Raw genomic sequence first — 16,915 nt, 5'->3', positions numbered from 1 at the left:
AATATTAATAGTAGAAAATACAAACCAACAATCACCATGGCTGGATAAAAATATCTCACTTTAATAAGACAACAAACTAAAAATCAAACTAAAAGTAAGCACTTTCACGTTTCACTGACCGCTTCATCAGACTTAGTAAAGGATCTTCACTCATCCTTTTAAACTAAATATAGCCAATCAAAAGCATGTATAATGGATATGTAAGCAGTCCATTCTGTGAATGCTGATTAAAAACTTAACATGAGGTATATATTTGCATACTGTCCCCTACCAACAACTAATGTATAAATAGAAATTGAAATACAAGTTTTTTAACAACTGTTATAGAATCTGCTTTGTGACATGGGTAAGCTTTCACCCATGAGGAAAACATACATACTACCACAAGAACAAACTGTAAATTATGGACTTTTGCCATCTGGACAGAGTCCAGCTGCGCATTAACAAAAAGGTCTGCAAGGTGGTGGTAAACATACAGCTTTAATATTTGCATTTTTTGCTAACATTGTGTTCTAAACATACTGTACAATTATTAACATACTGAAGTATCAAAGTGGAGACATGAAGAGCATACCGACTCCGTGTAATTTGATTAAATAAGGCTGTCTTACCTGCAATAGCTGGTAAATGATGTGCGCTTACCAGGTAAGTTAGCAAGGATGCATGAGCCACCAGTCGGTCATTCAGATGTCACCATAACCCATTGGCGGATTTACTGTATCCATCTTTAAGCCACCTCTGAACTTTTCTCTGTAATGCTTCAGGTTGGAAAGTTGATATTCTCTTAAAATCAAACACATCATCACCGTAGAGTCTTACAATAACAACTTTTAACATTGTAATAATAATTACAATAACATCACAAGAAAATTTTACAAAGTCCTTCTACAACATGGTTAGCAGCTTGATCTGCCAAATTATTTCCCTTTGAAACAGTATCTGTACCCTTTTGATGGCCACTGCATTTGACTACTGCTAATTTTTTTTTAGGTAACAACAGAGCATCTTAAAAGAGCATTAACATAGAAAGAATTTTTAATTTGAGTTTCTGATGAAAAAAAATCCCGATGCCGAAAATTATGTACAATGCCAAAGGCATACCTGGTATTAGTAAATGTATTAGCAGACTTGTCTTTGCTAACTCACACGCTCTTTGTAGAGCCACTAACTCAGCTACCTGGGCAGAATTTATGCTGTCTAGTTTTTGTTGAAGCAAAACATCAATATTGGTGCAGACAGATATTTTTGGGACCAGATTTTCATTTTGATCTCTTCCACAGGAACCATCCACAAATAGGTCTAGTTTAACATTGGGTATAGGAGTGTCCTTTAAGTCATTTCTAGGAAAAAGCAGATTAGTCACACACAAACCATCATGCTCTTCACCATCCTCAGCAGTAGGTAACAAAGATGTAGGATTTAGAACAGGGCAGCATATGAGAGAAATAGATGGATCAGAAAAAATGGTATGTTTATATTTAGCTAGACCTGCAGCGGAGAGAGAGGTTGAGTTTTTATTTTAAGTAAGAGAGATGATATAGAATGATGGACGGCTACTGTAAGATCATGCCTGAAAACCAGTGATTGTGCGAGATCGATTAGAATGTTGGCGGCAGCAGCCACTGCCCTTAAAAATGGTGGAAATCTCTTTGTAACAGAATCAAGTGCTGTACTGTAATAAGCTAATGGACGTAGTGGTCCCTATGTTTCTGTGCAAGCACTCCCTAAGCAAATCTATTTCTTTTATGACAAAAATAAAATGAAAGTCTTTCCATAATCCAGTGCCCCAAAAGATGGGAGCAGTAGCTAAAGCTTGCTTTAAATTCTGAAATGAGTTTTTTTTCTTCACTATCCCAATGGAGGGACTCTGAGGTATCCTGTTTTAAAAGATTTGTCAAAGGTTTAGCATTTTTTGCATATTTAGAAATCCAGTGTCTGCAATATTTTGTCATACCTAAGAAAGATCTAAGCTGATGCTGAGTAGTTGGACGTGGGGCTTTAGCTGTTGCTTCAATACGAGATGGTCAAATCTGCCTGCTAACCTGAGATATCAGATGACCAAGATAATGTACCTGAGATGATCATAGCTGTAATTTTTTTTTAACACCTTTTGTCCTTTTTCTGCAAGAATAGTTAAACGATTTAGGGTTTTCTGCTGACACTGCTGAAAATAATCAGATGCTATTAGTAAATTATCTACATATTGCACTAACACAGGCTTACCTGGAAATGTCACATCTTCCAAATCTTTTTTTTTTTTGAATTTGAGAAAATAATGGAGATTCAGTGTATCCTTGTGGAACTGTGTCCATGTATACTGCTGTCCCTTAAGTAAAAGCAAACAAAAACTGACTTTCAGGGTGAATAGGTATAGAAAAGAAAGCTGAACATAGATCTGTCACACAAAAATATTTGACCATCGTTGGCATGCAAGTCAGCATTGTTGCTGGATTTGGAACCACAGGAAGAGTTGGTAATACTGCATTGTTTACAGCCCTCAAATCTTGCACAAGCCTCTAAGTATCCTTTCCTGGCTATTTCACAGGGAGAATAGGAGTATTACAAGGGCTTTTGGCTGGCACTATTATTTTTTGTTGCATCAAGGACTGAATTGAGGTTTGATTTCCTGCTCTGATTCTGGTTTCAGTGGATACTGAGGAACTCTAAGGAGAGATTTAAATGGATTCAATTTTATTTTTACTGGTTCTGCAGATTTTAATATACCTACATTAGCATGTTTAGCCCATAAGTTAGCAGGTACCTGCTGCAGCAGTTTTCTTAGCTATCTGTATGCCTTTAAAAGGCTGCTCCTCAGCTTTTGCTAAGACTGCTAATACTCCCCCCTCTGATTCTGTTGGAACATCCAAATGCACCCCTTCTGGTGTACATCAAATAGTACAACCCAGTTTGCATAACGGGTCGCTCCCTAGCAAATTTGCCAGTGCAGTAGTACTCAAAAGGAAAGTATGCCTTTTTTAAATTGGCCCTAAAAAAATTGGTATAGGTTCTGAAAAAGGATACGTAACAGTACCATTTGTTGCTCCAATTGCCTTTACTTTTTGTTTATGTACTGATATCTGATTATCTGAGGTAACTTTTAATGCAGACATAGTGGCTCCAATGTATACCAGAAAAGGAATTTTCTTTGAATTTATTTCTACCTTAACATAAGGTCCCTTTTCATCTATTGGCAGCAAAGGATCAAGATTTATTTGTTTTATTATTCTGACATAGTCAGTTTGGTGATTTGCAGCACATAGTAAGGACCTCGAAGTCATCTCCCTACCAATCTGTAAGCACTTGCTTTATTTGATTTTGTACAGGGCCTGGCAGACCCTGCACAAAAGCAGGTGCAATGGCTGGCTTAGCTTGTTCTTTTAGATCTAGTGTTTCTGAATGAAAGTCAGGTTGAATTTGGCTGCTGTACCACCTTCCCTGGACATTTTTCTTGAGGCTGGTGAAAGCTCAGTGGATCGTCCAGCTATTCCGTTGGATTCTTTTGCTGCAACCATTTTGGAGGCCAGCATGGATCCAGCTTCTCGCATGTCCTCGGAGGCTCTGCAGATGTCCACCACAGATGTTGAGGGTGAACCTCAGCTGAGCGTATCTGAGGGACCAGCGGGTGTTCCACAGATTCTTGTTTGGGAGGAGATTCCCACTATGTTGATTGAGTGTTGGCAAGGGTCCAAACCTCCTAAGATCTTTAGGGCTTATGTCCCTTTGAAAAAGAAGCAGAAAAAACATATTTCCCCTGCTCCTAAGAATCCCCAGCATGAATGGCAGGATTTTACACAGGGGTTGTTTAATGCACTCATAGCCTTGAAGCCCCCAGGGTGTTTCTGTTCCTGCATCCCCCTTGGTCATCTAGCCCTCTTAAGAGGCCAAGGGAGCAAAACTCTTCTGATGAGAAATGGGAATCTGAGCAAGAGTCTTTGGCTTACTCCTCTCAGATTCCCTCTCTGTTGCGTATGTTTCTGAAGAGGAGGACTTTATTAGTCCAGATTCTCCACTTGAGGAACTTTCCTTTGGGTATACTATCTTTCATATGATGGAATTTTTTAAGTGGGACTGTACCCAGGTTTCTGACGTCCAGAAGAGGTGTTATAAACTCCTCCTGATGGAGTCCCCTAAGCCTCTGCTGTCCCTCTGCTCCTAGCTGCCTTGTTAGACACTTTTTCAGTGTCTTCTCAGGCTCCATATTTCGAACCTGCAGCTCCTAAAAAGCCTGACAGGTTTTATAAGGTGCCTGATGATTGTAAGTTTCTTTACAAATGTCCTTCAGCTGACCCCTCTATCATGCCTGTCTCTTCTGACAAGCCTTCCAAGCTATTGTACTGAATTGCTTCCCTCTGACAAATAAAATAGGGCCATGGAATGGCTGAGAAAAAAGGTGTTTACTGTTGCAACCCTGGCCTTTCGAACTATTAATTACCAAACCCGTATAATGATGTATGTCTTAGCTTTTCTTTGTCAGGCCTATCAGGTTATTTCTGACCTTTCTGATTCTGAGGGGAAGGTTTCAGGCCTGTATTTGTTGGGGTCTTCTCAAGTGGCTCACTATTCTATTAAATATCATTATCATAGTGCTGATGCTTCTTCTAGAGCTGCTGCCTTTAGTTCTGTGTTGAGGCATTATCCTTGGCTTCACCTCCAACTTCTGCCTGATGATATTAAAGCCAAATTGATGGATGCACTCCTTGATAATAAAAATCTCTGGAATTCCTACATTTTAGAGGCACTATCTTTCTAAAAAAAACACAACTGAAAAGTCCCAAAAGAACAAAAATATGACAAAACAGCCAGAAGAAAGATAAAAATCACCAGCTTGCACTTTATTTGCAAAAACATCTCAAATCTCTAGCGCTATGGCAGCAAATGCCTTCTAGGAGTACATCAATGAGAAAAAACAGTGCCATTTTATACATACATTAACTACCAATTCTTAAATATTTAACTAGTTAATGGATTTCTAAAACATTAAATACTATTAATCTAGCATTCTTAGAAAACAATTATAGCAAATGTTTCCATGAGCATTCAGTATTAAGCCCACAAGGGCTTAGAGTATTATATTTTAAAATATAAATACTTTCTTTATATAACAAATTATGTTTATTCCTAAACTCAGAGTTGCCAACACCCCAATTAACTTATTCTAAGATGCTGGCTTGCAGAGAGTCTGGGTTGCTATTATGAAATAACTTAAAATGCATGGCAACAGGACTAGCAACCTTTTCCATTTTTATGTCTCTGATGTGCTCCTGCAATCTCAGTTTAAAACTTCTCTTAGTTTCACCTATATAAAAGAGACTGCAGTAGCACCTGAGACCATAAATAACATTAGATGTTACACAAGTAAAATGTCCTCTAGGACTAAAGGGAACACCATATATATAACTAAAAAAATCAACAATATGTTTGCATGCTGAGCATTTAGTGCAACCACTAGTGCCCAGCCTACCTAAAGTGCTGCATAACTTTTCCACTGGCTTAACAAATTTATTGTGTACAATAATGTCCTGTATATTCCTACCTCTGGTGTACGAAAAGATAAGGAATTTACGTAATGTATTAAAAAATACTTTAAAGGTAAGTAAAAATGGCCAAAAATACTTGATTATCTTAACTTGTTCATGAGAAAAAACATTGTAAGAAATAGCTATATACATTTGCCTAACTTCTAACTTATCTTATGCTAATATTATTGCCAGTATTTCTTCTATAATAATTCATAACAGAACTACTAATGAATTATTTTTTACCAATTAATTATTTTTTAATTTAACCAATGCCTTCTGGATATTTTTCATAAAATAACCCCTTTTCAAAAACATATTTATAGAAATACACATTTCCTTATACAATTCCTTATTGTCAGTACATAATCTGTAAACTCTCAGTAACTCTCCAAAGGGTAAAGAATTTAGCAAATGAGATGGATGGCAGCTAGTTCTATGTAAAAAAATTATTACTGTTATCAAATGTTCGATGTATTTTAGTTTTATTTTTTTCACCATCCCTGTTAAATCTATGTCCAAAAAACTTATAGTTTGGCCCTGTTGAAGCTCATCAAATTTAATTTGAAACCTGTTATACAAGTTTTTTTTCACAAATGTGTTTTATACTATATAACAAAAGTGCAATATTATGTTCTAAAGAAGTGCATATATTTTTTAACATAGCACAATTTATTTAAAAATGTATAAATGTGTTTTTGTACCAAAATGTGATATACACACACATATATATGTGTGATTCTTGTATAACTGTATGGCAACAGGGTATAATATAAAACTGTCTCTAGGCTGAATGAGCAGAATTCATGAATATTCATAAGGTTATGTTTTATTCATGAGAAGTTCAATTGATTGAGCATTCCCACTGGATCTTGATTTTTTTGAAAATGTATTATATAGGGGGAAGAAACACACATTTCATTGTTCTGAAGAAATCTGCAGTTAGCAGATGAAAGTGCTTAACCTGTGTGTAAAATAGTTTTAATCCTCAGGGGTTTGTTTTTATTTGTTTTCTATTAAAAGTGACTTTTGAAAGTAAGCATTTGTAGTGAGCTACTGTCCTTCTTAGCGTATATTTGGTATATATTTTTGGTTATTAATTTGAAACCTGTTAATATCCAAATTTTTAACAAAAACATGTAAATTGGCCAACCCACCTTTATACAAAAATACTAGGTCATCTATAAATCTATAACGGGTAACAACAAAAATTCTAAAGAAATTATGTCTATATAAATATTCCACCCCGTAAAGGCCCATAAAAAGGTTAGCATAGGCAGGTGCCAATGATCCGCCCATAGTAGTGCCTATTTTCTGAACATAAATATCTTTACAAAAACAAAAATAATTATTAGCAAGACAAAATTCAATCAATTCTAGTACATAATTACTTAGTGGGCTGTCTCCTAAAAAGAACTTGGTAGCTTCTAAACCATATTGGTGTTGTATACAAGTGTACAAACTTTTAACATCAACAGACATCCAGTACATTTCTTCAGTCCACTCAATTTCTTTAATTTTGTCTAAAAAATGAAAAGAATCTTTTATAAAAGATGGCAACTTCATTACATAAGGTTATAAATAACTATGTAAAAATACACATATATTTCGTAGAAAATAATTTGTAGCAGAAATAATGGGCCTACCTGGGCTTTTGTAAAGCTTGGGTAAACATAAAAAATAAGCTATAGAATTATTTTCATTATATAGCTTTTTATCTACATATTGTTTAGAAAAATACCCAAGTGTATAACCTTTAGAAAGTAAGTGCTGAAATTCTTTTTGTGCATTTTGATAATCACTCACTGTCACCTTTACATACTTCAGTATTGCTAAAATGTTCCATGCACATTTCCATATACTGATTAGCATGCATCACTACTAAACAATTCCCCTTGTCAGATGGTTTAAAGACCAATTCATGTTGTTTCCCCATATTTCGAAGAACTTTCCATTCATCTTTTGACAAATTATAAGTAAAAGAATTCCCAGTTTGCATAAATTCTTTATATGTATGTTCTAAAGAAAAGTTGACCATAGCTGAAAATTGTTGCACACCATCATGCAGAAAAGGTGGGACAAAATCACAAACATTTCACAGATGTAATATCAAGATAGCAGTAACCATTTAACTCGTCTATGTCCGAAGAACAAGAGTAAAAGTTGTCATCTAAATCAGAAATGTCTTCATTAGAAATTAAAGTATCATTAGTACCAACATCTAAATCATTTCTTGAAAAATAGTTAAGCAAATGTAATTTTCTACACATTCTGTATACTTCAAGTTTAAACATATAGGGTCTAGGCATCACAGTAGACACAAATTTAAGACCCTTGTTTAAAATATACATATATAAATTTATGACAGTGTTATTCTCACCATAAACACCAGAATCACAGTGTAAAAGTTCAGTTCCATCTAGTCCTTTTGCTATGCTGTTGATAAGCTCCTCAATGACTAAATGTTTGTTGTTGGTGGCAAAAACCATCCCCAGTGTTTCTTTCCAAATCCACTGTTATCTTTCCATTCTGAAAATTATTATTTAAATATTGAGGCTTTTGAGCTTGAGGCAAAGGTCATGTGTATCCCAGTCCATAGAGCCTCTAGAAGTGTCTGAAAATACTTGATGTGAACTGCCTGCACTATTATGACCCATTTTGCCACTATTTATTTGATCTATCCTTCTAAGCCTGCCCTTTGTATGTAGACTGTCTCACCCTCCTCCCAAGAGTAAAAAGGGTTCTAGACGGACCCCTCCTGCCAAGCCTACTCAGACTCCTAGTACTCAGAAACCTCCTTTTCCAGACAAGCCAGGTTCAGTCTGACTGTCTCTCCTTCCCTCCATCCTAGGTCAGGTTCTTCTGTCTTTTTGTCTTTCCCTGTCCCTTCCCAGTTGGTTAAGGATCACTTGGGACACGTGGGTTCTATGCATCATTTGTCAAGGATACTTCGTGGTGTGGAAATCCCTTCTTCCCTTTCTAGGTATTCCTTAACCTCCTCAAGAACAGCCACCCTTTTTTCCAGAGGTACGTCAGGGCCTTTTGTCTCAATGTACCATCCAAGTGTTCTCTGACTCTCATAGGGGGAAGGGGTTTTATTTCAGAATGTTTTTGGCACCTGGAGGCCTATTCTGGATTTTTCTCAGCTCAACAACTTTGTGAAGATTACTTCTTTTTCAATGCTGTCCCTTCAGACTCTTTTTCTTTCTTTTTTTTTTTCCTCCTCTTCCTCAGGCTTTCCTGTTTTTTTCTGGATTTCAAGAAAAAAATATTTCCATTTCTGTAGCTCTTCCTTGCATTTTCAGTTCCCTGCTTTGCCCTTTGGCCTTTCTACTGCCCCAAGGGTCTCCACCAAATGCCTTACTCCTGTGATTGCCTTTTGAAGGACGAGGGGACTACAAAGCTTTCTTTACCTGGACGACATGCTCATCAAGGCTTCCTCCCCGAAGACCCTGATTCAGCACCTCAACTATGCTATTTGCCCCTTGAAAAGCCTGGGTTTATGATAAATTTTCAGAAATCCTTTCTGACTCCTTCTCAGGATCATGATTTTCTCAGGTGCAGGCTCCAGACCATTCATATGCTGGCTTCCCTGCCACTACCTAAGGCTCTGGCCCCAATTGTCTTTTTTCAGTCCCTTCTTCCTCAGGTCTCTGTTATGGTCAGGGAGTTTCTAAGGGCTCTGGGTTACATGGCTTCCACCATTCCTATGCTTCCTCTAGCCAGACTTCATATGAGGAGGCTACAGTGGTTCCTAAAGTCAGTCTGGCTTCAACATTGTCACCCTTTAGACTTTCTGGCTCCTCTTCTTCCACATCTCAGACTAGAGCGGTGGATTCATTAGCTGTTGCTCAACCCAAAGCTTCCTTTTCAACTCCAGTCCCCTCTCAGGAACTTTTTTCGGATGCATCAGACATGGGGCAGGGAGCTTTTTTTGGCCCTCTGAAGGTTCAGGGTCTTTGGCCCATTCATCAGAGGGAGTACCATCAAGAAGATGAGAGCACTCCTTCTTGCTGTTCAGGCTTTCCATGCTCTTTTTCTTCCAGTGCCTCTCAAAATCTTTTCTGAGGATGTGCTTCGGGTCCTGCAGAAGGCCAGGAAACCTACTACCAGGAAGCCTTATGTATCCAAATGGAAGAGATTTTCAGCCTGCTGCTTTGCTTTGTAACCAGGACCCATTTTCTGTGGCTCTGGTTCTCTCTTATTTGTGTGAATTGCTCCATGCTGGGTTGGCTTGAGTCCTCCTTTGGCCTCTAGGTTTGAGGTCAAACAGTTTCTTAAAGACATTGTTCATATTAGACCTCCCAGGAAGCCTGTTCCTCCTTCTTGGGAACCTTAATTTTGTTCTTGAAAAATTGACTCAGGCTCCTTTTCAGCCTGCAGCTTCCTTGCAGCATTGAACATGGAAGACTGTTCTTCTTTTGACCCTTACTTCAGGTAGGAAAGTGTCTGAGCTTCAGGCCCTTATGGCTGTTCCTCTCTTTTTAGTTTTTCATAGGGACAGAGTCTCTCTTTGTACTAATCCTTCTTTTATGCCCAAGGTGGTTAATGAGTTGTCTCTTAATCAGTTTATTAACTTACCCACTTCTTTCACTTCTCTGCAGACTGCCAGTGAGAAGGTTCTTCGTACCTTGAATTTGCATAGACAACTCAGATATTATTTGGATAAGACTAATGCTATTTGCAAGTATGAGCAAAGTTTTGTTTCTTTTCATCCTAGATCTCTGAGTTTGGCTGTTTCTAAGCAAACGGTTTCTTCGTGGATCTGTAAGACCGTTTCTTTTTGATACTCCTTTCATAGGAAATGTATTTCTACCTCTGTAAAGGCTCATTCTACCATGGCTGTGGCTTCCTCTGGTACTTTTTTCAAAGGATTGGATACCAGTTCCATCCTTGAGGCTGCTACTTGGACTTCTATCCATACCTTTACTAAGCATTACAAATTGGATGTTGTTTCCAGAGCAAGAGCTGGATTTGCCAGGGCTGTCCTGCATGGGTTTCTTGAGGACTGTGCTGGGCCTGCCTCCTCCCAAGTTTGCTCTTGAGCTTTTTTACTTTTCCTTTAGTAAAGCATACTGCAACAGTGATAAGGAAGGACATAGTACGGTTGTATAAAATCTTACCATAATAGTAAACAGACGTCCTTCTCTTCACTATTACAGTATTCACTCCCTCCTTCATTCCCTTTTTTTCCTCTACTCCTCCTTCATTTTTTCATTCTGGATGCACATTTTCCTCCTCCTCTCCTTGGACTGTTGTTCCTTCTGGGACTATTCATTTCTGAGGTATGTACTTCCATACATCACCTTTAGGCTCTACTCTGTGAGCGGGAAGCATTCTTTAAAGTCATAAAGCTTTAGTATGCTGGCCAGACGTTGGGCTACTGTAGGCAGGGAATCCCTTTCGTAAAGAATGCTGCAACAGTGAAGAGAAGGACTTCTACAGTTATGATAAGATTTTGCACTACAGTACTTTCTTAAACAACTATAATTTCCTTCAGTTTTTAAATGGTTGTTCTGTGACTTAATAACTGTATTTTTTTTTGTTTATTTGTGCTTCAGCGTGCATGTGTACATGCGTGGGCATGCACACGTGCACTGTGTGCTACAGTGTATAATGTAGCCTGTTGCAGTCATTTTCTTGTCTGCTTCTGTCTTGTGCTTCTTTATAAAGCTTTTATGCAGTTGTCTTTTTTAAGGTAGTGTGATAGTGTCTTTTGAGCTATATGGGAGTTTGTTCATGTATTTAAACTGCATTCTTATAAATAACCAGTTGCCATTTAAGTTAGGTAGTTCTCTATCAGTTTCGTAGTTACGTCTTTCAAAAATTTTTAGAAATATGCTAGTAAATATGTAGATAATGAGTATATTGCAGTTCATAAACAGAAAGTGTATGTTATGCTTACAGATTGCTGCTTTTTGAAAAGGAACACACTGATCTTAAGGCACTGAGAGACATATTAACAGAAGCTTCATCCGCTCTCACACATCCATTAGGTTTGTATAAATTTTTCCCTTTTATTTTTTGATGTAGAACCCGTCTTGTCTGATCTGATCCTATGGTATGGCACTAAAGTGTGGTGAGTCTTGTTAAAATGAGACTGCGTGTCTAGTAAATAGTTAAGTAAGCAGTGCTTCCTAAGGTATTGAAACGTCTGTCACATTAGAATGTTTTGGAAGAGCTTCTCAACATTTTTTCCCCAGGTATTTATTTTCATTGTTTTTTGTTTTTATTTAAGCAGGACTCTGAAGTAGGTAACCTCATTGCGACATGGGTATGATTTTATTTTCGGAATGAGCACCCATGATTGTCAAGTGCTAGTACAAGTTCAGAGGTTAAATGCGGGCTGTTCACTTGGTTTTATTTTTGCTATGGCCTTTGTACATAACATCCTTGCAGATGCTTGTAGCAATTGACTTCTAGCTTGATAACAAATTGGATGTTGTTTCCAGAGCAAGAGCTGGATTTGCCAGGGCTGTCCTGCATGGGTTTCTTGAGGACTGTGCTGGGCGTGCCTCCTCCCAAGTTTGCTCTTGAGCTTTTTTACTCAAGAGGGAGAGGAGGAAAATGTGCATCCAGAATGAAAAAATGAAGGAGGAGTAGAGGAAAAAAAGGGAATGAAGGAGGGAGTGAATACTGTAATATAAAAAAAACTAAGGGTAATGCTGCTCAATGCCAGAAGTCTCAATCTCAAGATGCACGCACTCGAGGCCCTTCTCAATATGGAGAACATCGATGTCTGTGCTGTGACAGAAACCTGGTTCAAGGCTCCTGAGAGCACCCCAGCACTAACAGGTTTCACCTCATATCATGCCCGCCCCAAAATCCGGACAACACCAAGAAAGGAGGGGGTGTCCATATTCATAAAGGACACCCACACCTCAAGGTTGGTGGCAACGCATCGATGCATCGGAGACCATCCAGGTGCAATTAACCATAGGCAAGACTGCTCTGCAATTTGTAGCATGTTACAGGCCACCCTCTCAAACTCAGGAACCTCACATGGCCTTCCTGAAAACATTGGAGGGATAAATGTATCTCCAAACACCATCATACTAGGTGACTTCAACTACCCTAATATAGACTGGGAACACTACTCAAGCCCGAACACTCTAACCCAAAGATTCCTGGAGTTCATAAACTCAAATGCCATGGAACAACTAGTCACCATCCCCACAAGAGGTGAAAACATACTTGATCTCATCATCACGAACATGGGATCAAAATGTTCAACACCGGAAGTATACCCCTCACTGGTGAGATCAGATCATAAACTAATCTCGCTGGAGGTCCTCATCCCGCCCCACCTGAAACAAAAAGACCACAGTGAAAAACTTCTCAAAAGCCGATTTCACACTTCTAAAAACTAGTGTGGTCTCCTTTAAGGCCCCTGAGCCAGTGGTAAACATTACTCAAACCGCTGAATCACTTACAAATGCCTTCTACCAGCACCTACAGGACTGCATGGATCAGGCAATCCCAAACAAAACTAAGACTCTCTGTACTAAAGGCAAGCGTCCAGTCTGGTGGACCCCAGCCATAAACAAGCTCTACAACAAAAGGAGGAAGCTACTACAAGATAGAGCAAAATCCTTGAAAGGTAAGACACCTTTGATCATTATAAGTAAAACTAAGAGCTCTCATAAAATCATCAAAGGCAAATTTTGAGAGAAAAATCGCCAAGGACTCTAAAGACAATCATAAGGCCTTCTTTAGCTATGTTAGAAACCTAGGAGGAAACTCCCAGATATGCTCAGAATTAGTTCAAAATGATGTGAAAATTACTGAACCTACACACATTGCTAACATACTGGCTGACAGGTTCAGTGCAAACTTCTCCCCCCCAAAAGGAGAGATATCTATTCCAGAGGATTGTAGCCCCAAACATCTCCAACGCCCAGGTGAGAACTGCCTCACTAAGGCAAAACACAGCATCCATGGGACCGGATGGTGTCCCCGGCTGTGTGCTTCATGAACTCAACGAGGAATTAAACCCACAGTTAGGACAGCTGTTTAATCTTAGCCTCACCTCAGGATACACTCCAAGGAGTGGCGCATCGCCACTGTGGTCCCACTTCATAAGGGCGGTGCCTCCACAGACCCTGGAAATTACCACCCCATTAGCTTGACAAGCCTTATCTGCAAAGCCATGGAGAGGATCATAATGGAACTCATAAATAAAGACATAGGGAACTTGCAGACTTTGGATCCAACCCAGTTTGGCTTTGTCAAAGGCAGATCCTGCCTCTTAAACTTGGTTGACTTTTTCGAGACAGTCACCAAGGCCATTGATGAGGGAAAGGCAGTCCATACAGCCTACCTCGACCTGGCAAAGGCCTTCGACACAATACCCCACTCAGGTATCATCGAAAAACTCATCAGCTTGAATGTAAACCCATACATCACAAGATGGGTTGCAAACTGGCTAAGCGACAGAACCCACAGGGTCAGAGTTGCTGGAGCCATGTCAGACTCAAAGCCTGTCACAAGTGGTGTCCCACAGGGCTCAGTCCTGGGTCCACTCTTGTTCGGCATCTACTTTTCTGAAGTACAAGCAAACACAGGAGGGTTATGGCTGACAAAGTTTGCAGATGACTGCAAACTGGCCATAGTCGAAAACACATCTGACACAGATATCCTCCAGAAGGGCCTCACAGAAACGGATAACTGGTGCCAGAGCCATGGCCTGAAGTTAAACGCCAAATAATGCATAGTCATACCCTTCGGGAAAAACAAGGTTACCCCTAGCTACCATATAGGTGACAATCCACTGAGCACAGAAAAGTCATCAGGGATCTGGGGACCCAGGTTGACAGTAGTCTTCGCTTGACACTCATGTTGCTATAGTAGTTAGGAAAACCTTCTATATCGCCCACCTGATCATGAAGGGATTCACATCTAGATCAAGGGAGGTCATCGTCCCCCTGTACTCATCACTCATTAGACCTATGATTGAGTACAATGCCCCGTTCGGAATGTATCTGACCAGACACCTGATGCAGCTTGAAAGGCCCCAAAAGTTCCTCACCAAAAGGATAAAGGGTCTCAAAATATGTCTTATGCTGCCCGACTGAAAGAACTCCAGCTTTATTCAGTCTCATACCGCTTGCTCAGAGGTGACCTGTGCCTGACATATAAGGCCATGTCAAACCCAGATTTGATGAATATGCTTCACCTCAAAAAATCTAGATCCCTCAGAACCACAAGGGCGGGAGAGTTAAACCTTGACACGGTTATAAATAGAATGTGCTGGAGGGACAGATTCATCACCCAGAGACTCCCTATGCTGTGGAACAAAATCCCGGTACATGTGAGGCAGAGCACCTCGCTGGCCTTGTTCAAGAGGAATCTTGACCAATGGATGGGAGATCGCAGATATACCCCAGGGATTACTTCAGTGTCACTGCTTGACAGAGGCACAGAAAAATGATAGGCATAGTTTTTATTCAAACTAAAGGGGTGGCGAAAGCCACATAACTATGGGCTAGGCTTATAAATGCCCTTGGGCAGATAGCCTAGTATGAACCTATGAACCTATAAGTCGTTACTTGGGTATTGCTTACAATAAATGCTATTTTAAATTAACTTTTTATGCATTTGGAGAAGTCATTGTGAGGATCTGTTTCACTTTCTTCTCATCAACATGTGCAGAGTATCCTGTCCCCAAGTGGTGTTCTCAAATCAGATTTCCAAAGCACTTATGTTAGTTATTATCTTCATCAGCCAGAATGCTGCCCATCTGATTTGAAAAGCCGATTCTCCTCCTTTCAGTTCATTTGAAAGTTTTTGCGAACAGAGTAGACATCTTGTATTAGCTTGAGCTCACATTTCACATCACTTAGATTTTTCATAATTTTTAGAAGTGGTTTCAGCAAAATTTAGACTTCATCATGTTTTCATCACTGCCAAAAAAAAAAAATCCGAATCTTGATTGTCACTAAACCTGGGATGAATGAATGAGTGTGCTGCTGATTTGGAATAGCTCTTCTTGCCACTTTGTGAATACAAATATTCTGTTTATGTTAGGGTTTCATCAAATCTTCCAGGAGTGATTGTTTAGAGGCTGCTTCCCAAGTATTAATATTAGCTGTAAAGCAGGCTTTTCCTAACATTTGTCCTAGTTTGATCTTGGCTACAGCAGGCTGACTATTCAGTTTGGTTCCTTTTGGAGAAAAATCAAGTTAATATTTGAGCTGTTTTTCTTTATTTTTTGGTGATGAATTATATGTTATTGCATACTTTTAACATTTACATTAGTCTAAAACATTTTATACTTTGCAGTTCCCTAGGCCAGCAACCACAGTTTTCTCCGCGAGCATTGTATTTTTGCAGTGCTCCATTTGCCAGAAGTGTTTCTCTCACCTGTCCTATGCCAAAAATTGTCTGCCATTAAAGTTCTGGTCAATAGTCCCTTAGCCTTTCTGCAAGACTAGTTCTATCTTTTTGCTCATGGTTTTGTTGACTTCCTTAGGTGAGAGACTATGGCATTTCTGTAATCTAGTGGAGAAAGCATTGCAGTAGTTTAAATATGGTGAGAAATGAGGAGATTCCCCTTCTGAGATGACAAGATGAACTTGACATGGAACACTAACATGAACTGTTTAGAAAAAACAGTAAAGATAAATCACATGGATATGGAAAACATCAGCAAAGGTGCTTTGCCTACGGGCAAAGACGTGACTGTGGGAAAGAAAAGCACAGAAATCAGGAATGGTAAGTGGAAAGAAGGAAGGACATACAGAGGCACAAGGAAAATGTGGTGACAAAGAATCCACAGTTGCCCATCCCATTTCCTCTATTAGTCAGTGGTCATGCCTGTCCCTGAAATGAAATGTCAGTCGCATCAGGGTAAGCTTCATAGCTGCTATTTACAGCAGACTAGCCTGCAATGATCAGCACTGAAGACATCATTTTTAGTTTCACAGAAGTCATTGGGGAAATCCTCTGCAGGGCTGTATAAACTGGTAGTTCATATAGTTCTTAGAAGAGATTTTGCACTACAACATCTTATGTGGCATGGGCACTGGAAGGCCCAATGGGGAGGGTACTCTCTGATTTCGCAGCAGTTATTTCCCACCACTAGTATAGACTGAATGTGATGCATTCTGCAGTAGCTTGATATCAGTGCCATGGCCACTTGGCCTTCATTTTATATTGTGAAAATGCTTGGACCTTATAGTTTCATAGGTGAATACTAGGCTTACTGCCCTGAAGGGCCAGTTTTTTTAAGCCTTGCCAATAACCTGAGGTCAGAATCAAACTTTGTATCTTGTGTTTATGAAGTGAATACCTTAACTGTTATGACCTTATTTTAAGAGATGGGCTTTCTTCCTTAGACATTTCAGAACTTAGCCTTCTAAGCCTTTGGCTTTAGGTCTTCCTTCTGCTTTGGCCTCCTG

The 16,915-nt window shown here is 39.3% G+C and overlaps 1 protein-coding gene across 1 annotated transcript in view; it reads left to right on the top strand.

Annotated features, from left to right (window-relative positions):
- Window positions 1-16,915, top strand: part of ECPAS (Ecm29 proteasome adaptor and scaffold) — a 2,158,898-nt gene that overhangs the window by 2,087,612 nt on the left and 54,371 nt on the right. Inside the window, exon 47 of the mRNA XM_044061033.1 lies at window positions 11,424-11,512. Within this exon, the coding sequence (XP_043916968.1) occupies window positions 11,424-11,512 (89 nt within the window). The remainder of the gene's footprint in view (window positions 1-11,423; window positions 11,513-16,915) is intronic.

The sequence above is a fragment of the Protopterus annectens genome, chromosome 2.part0 (genome assembly GCF_019279795.1).
Source record: "Protopterus annectens isolate FY-2018-M chromosome 2.part0, PAN1.0, whole genome shotgun sequence".
Classification (NCBI taxonomy): domain Eukaryota; kingdom Metazoa; phylum Chordata; order Ceratodontiformes; family Protopteridae; genus Protopterus; species Protopterus annectens.
The sequence above is the reverse complement of the archived record's forward strand: the minus strand, read 5'-3'. Positions and strand labels throughout refer to the sequence as shown.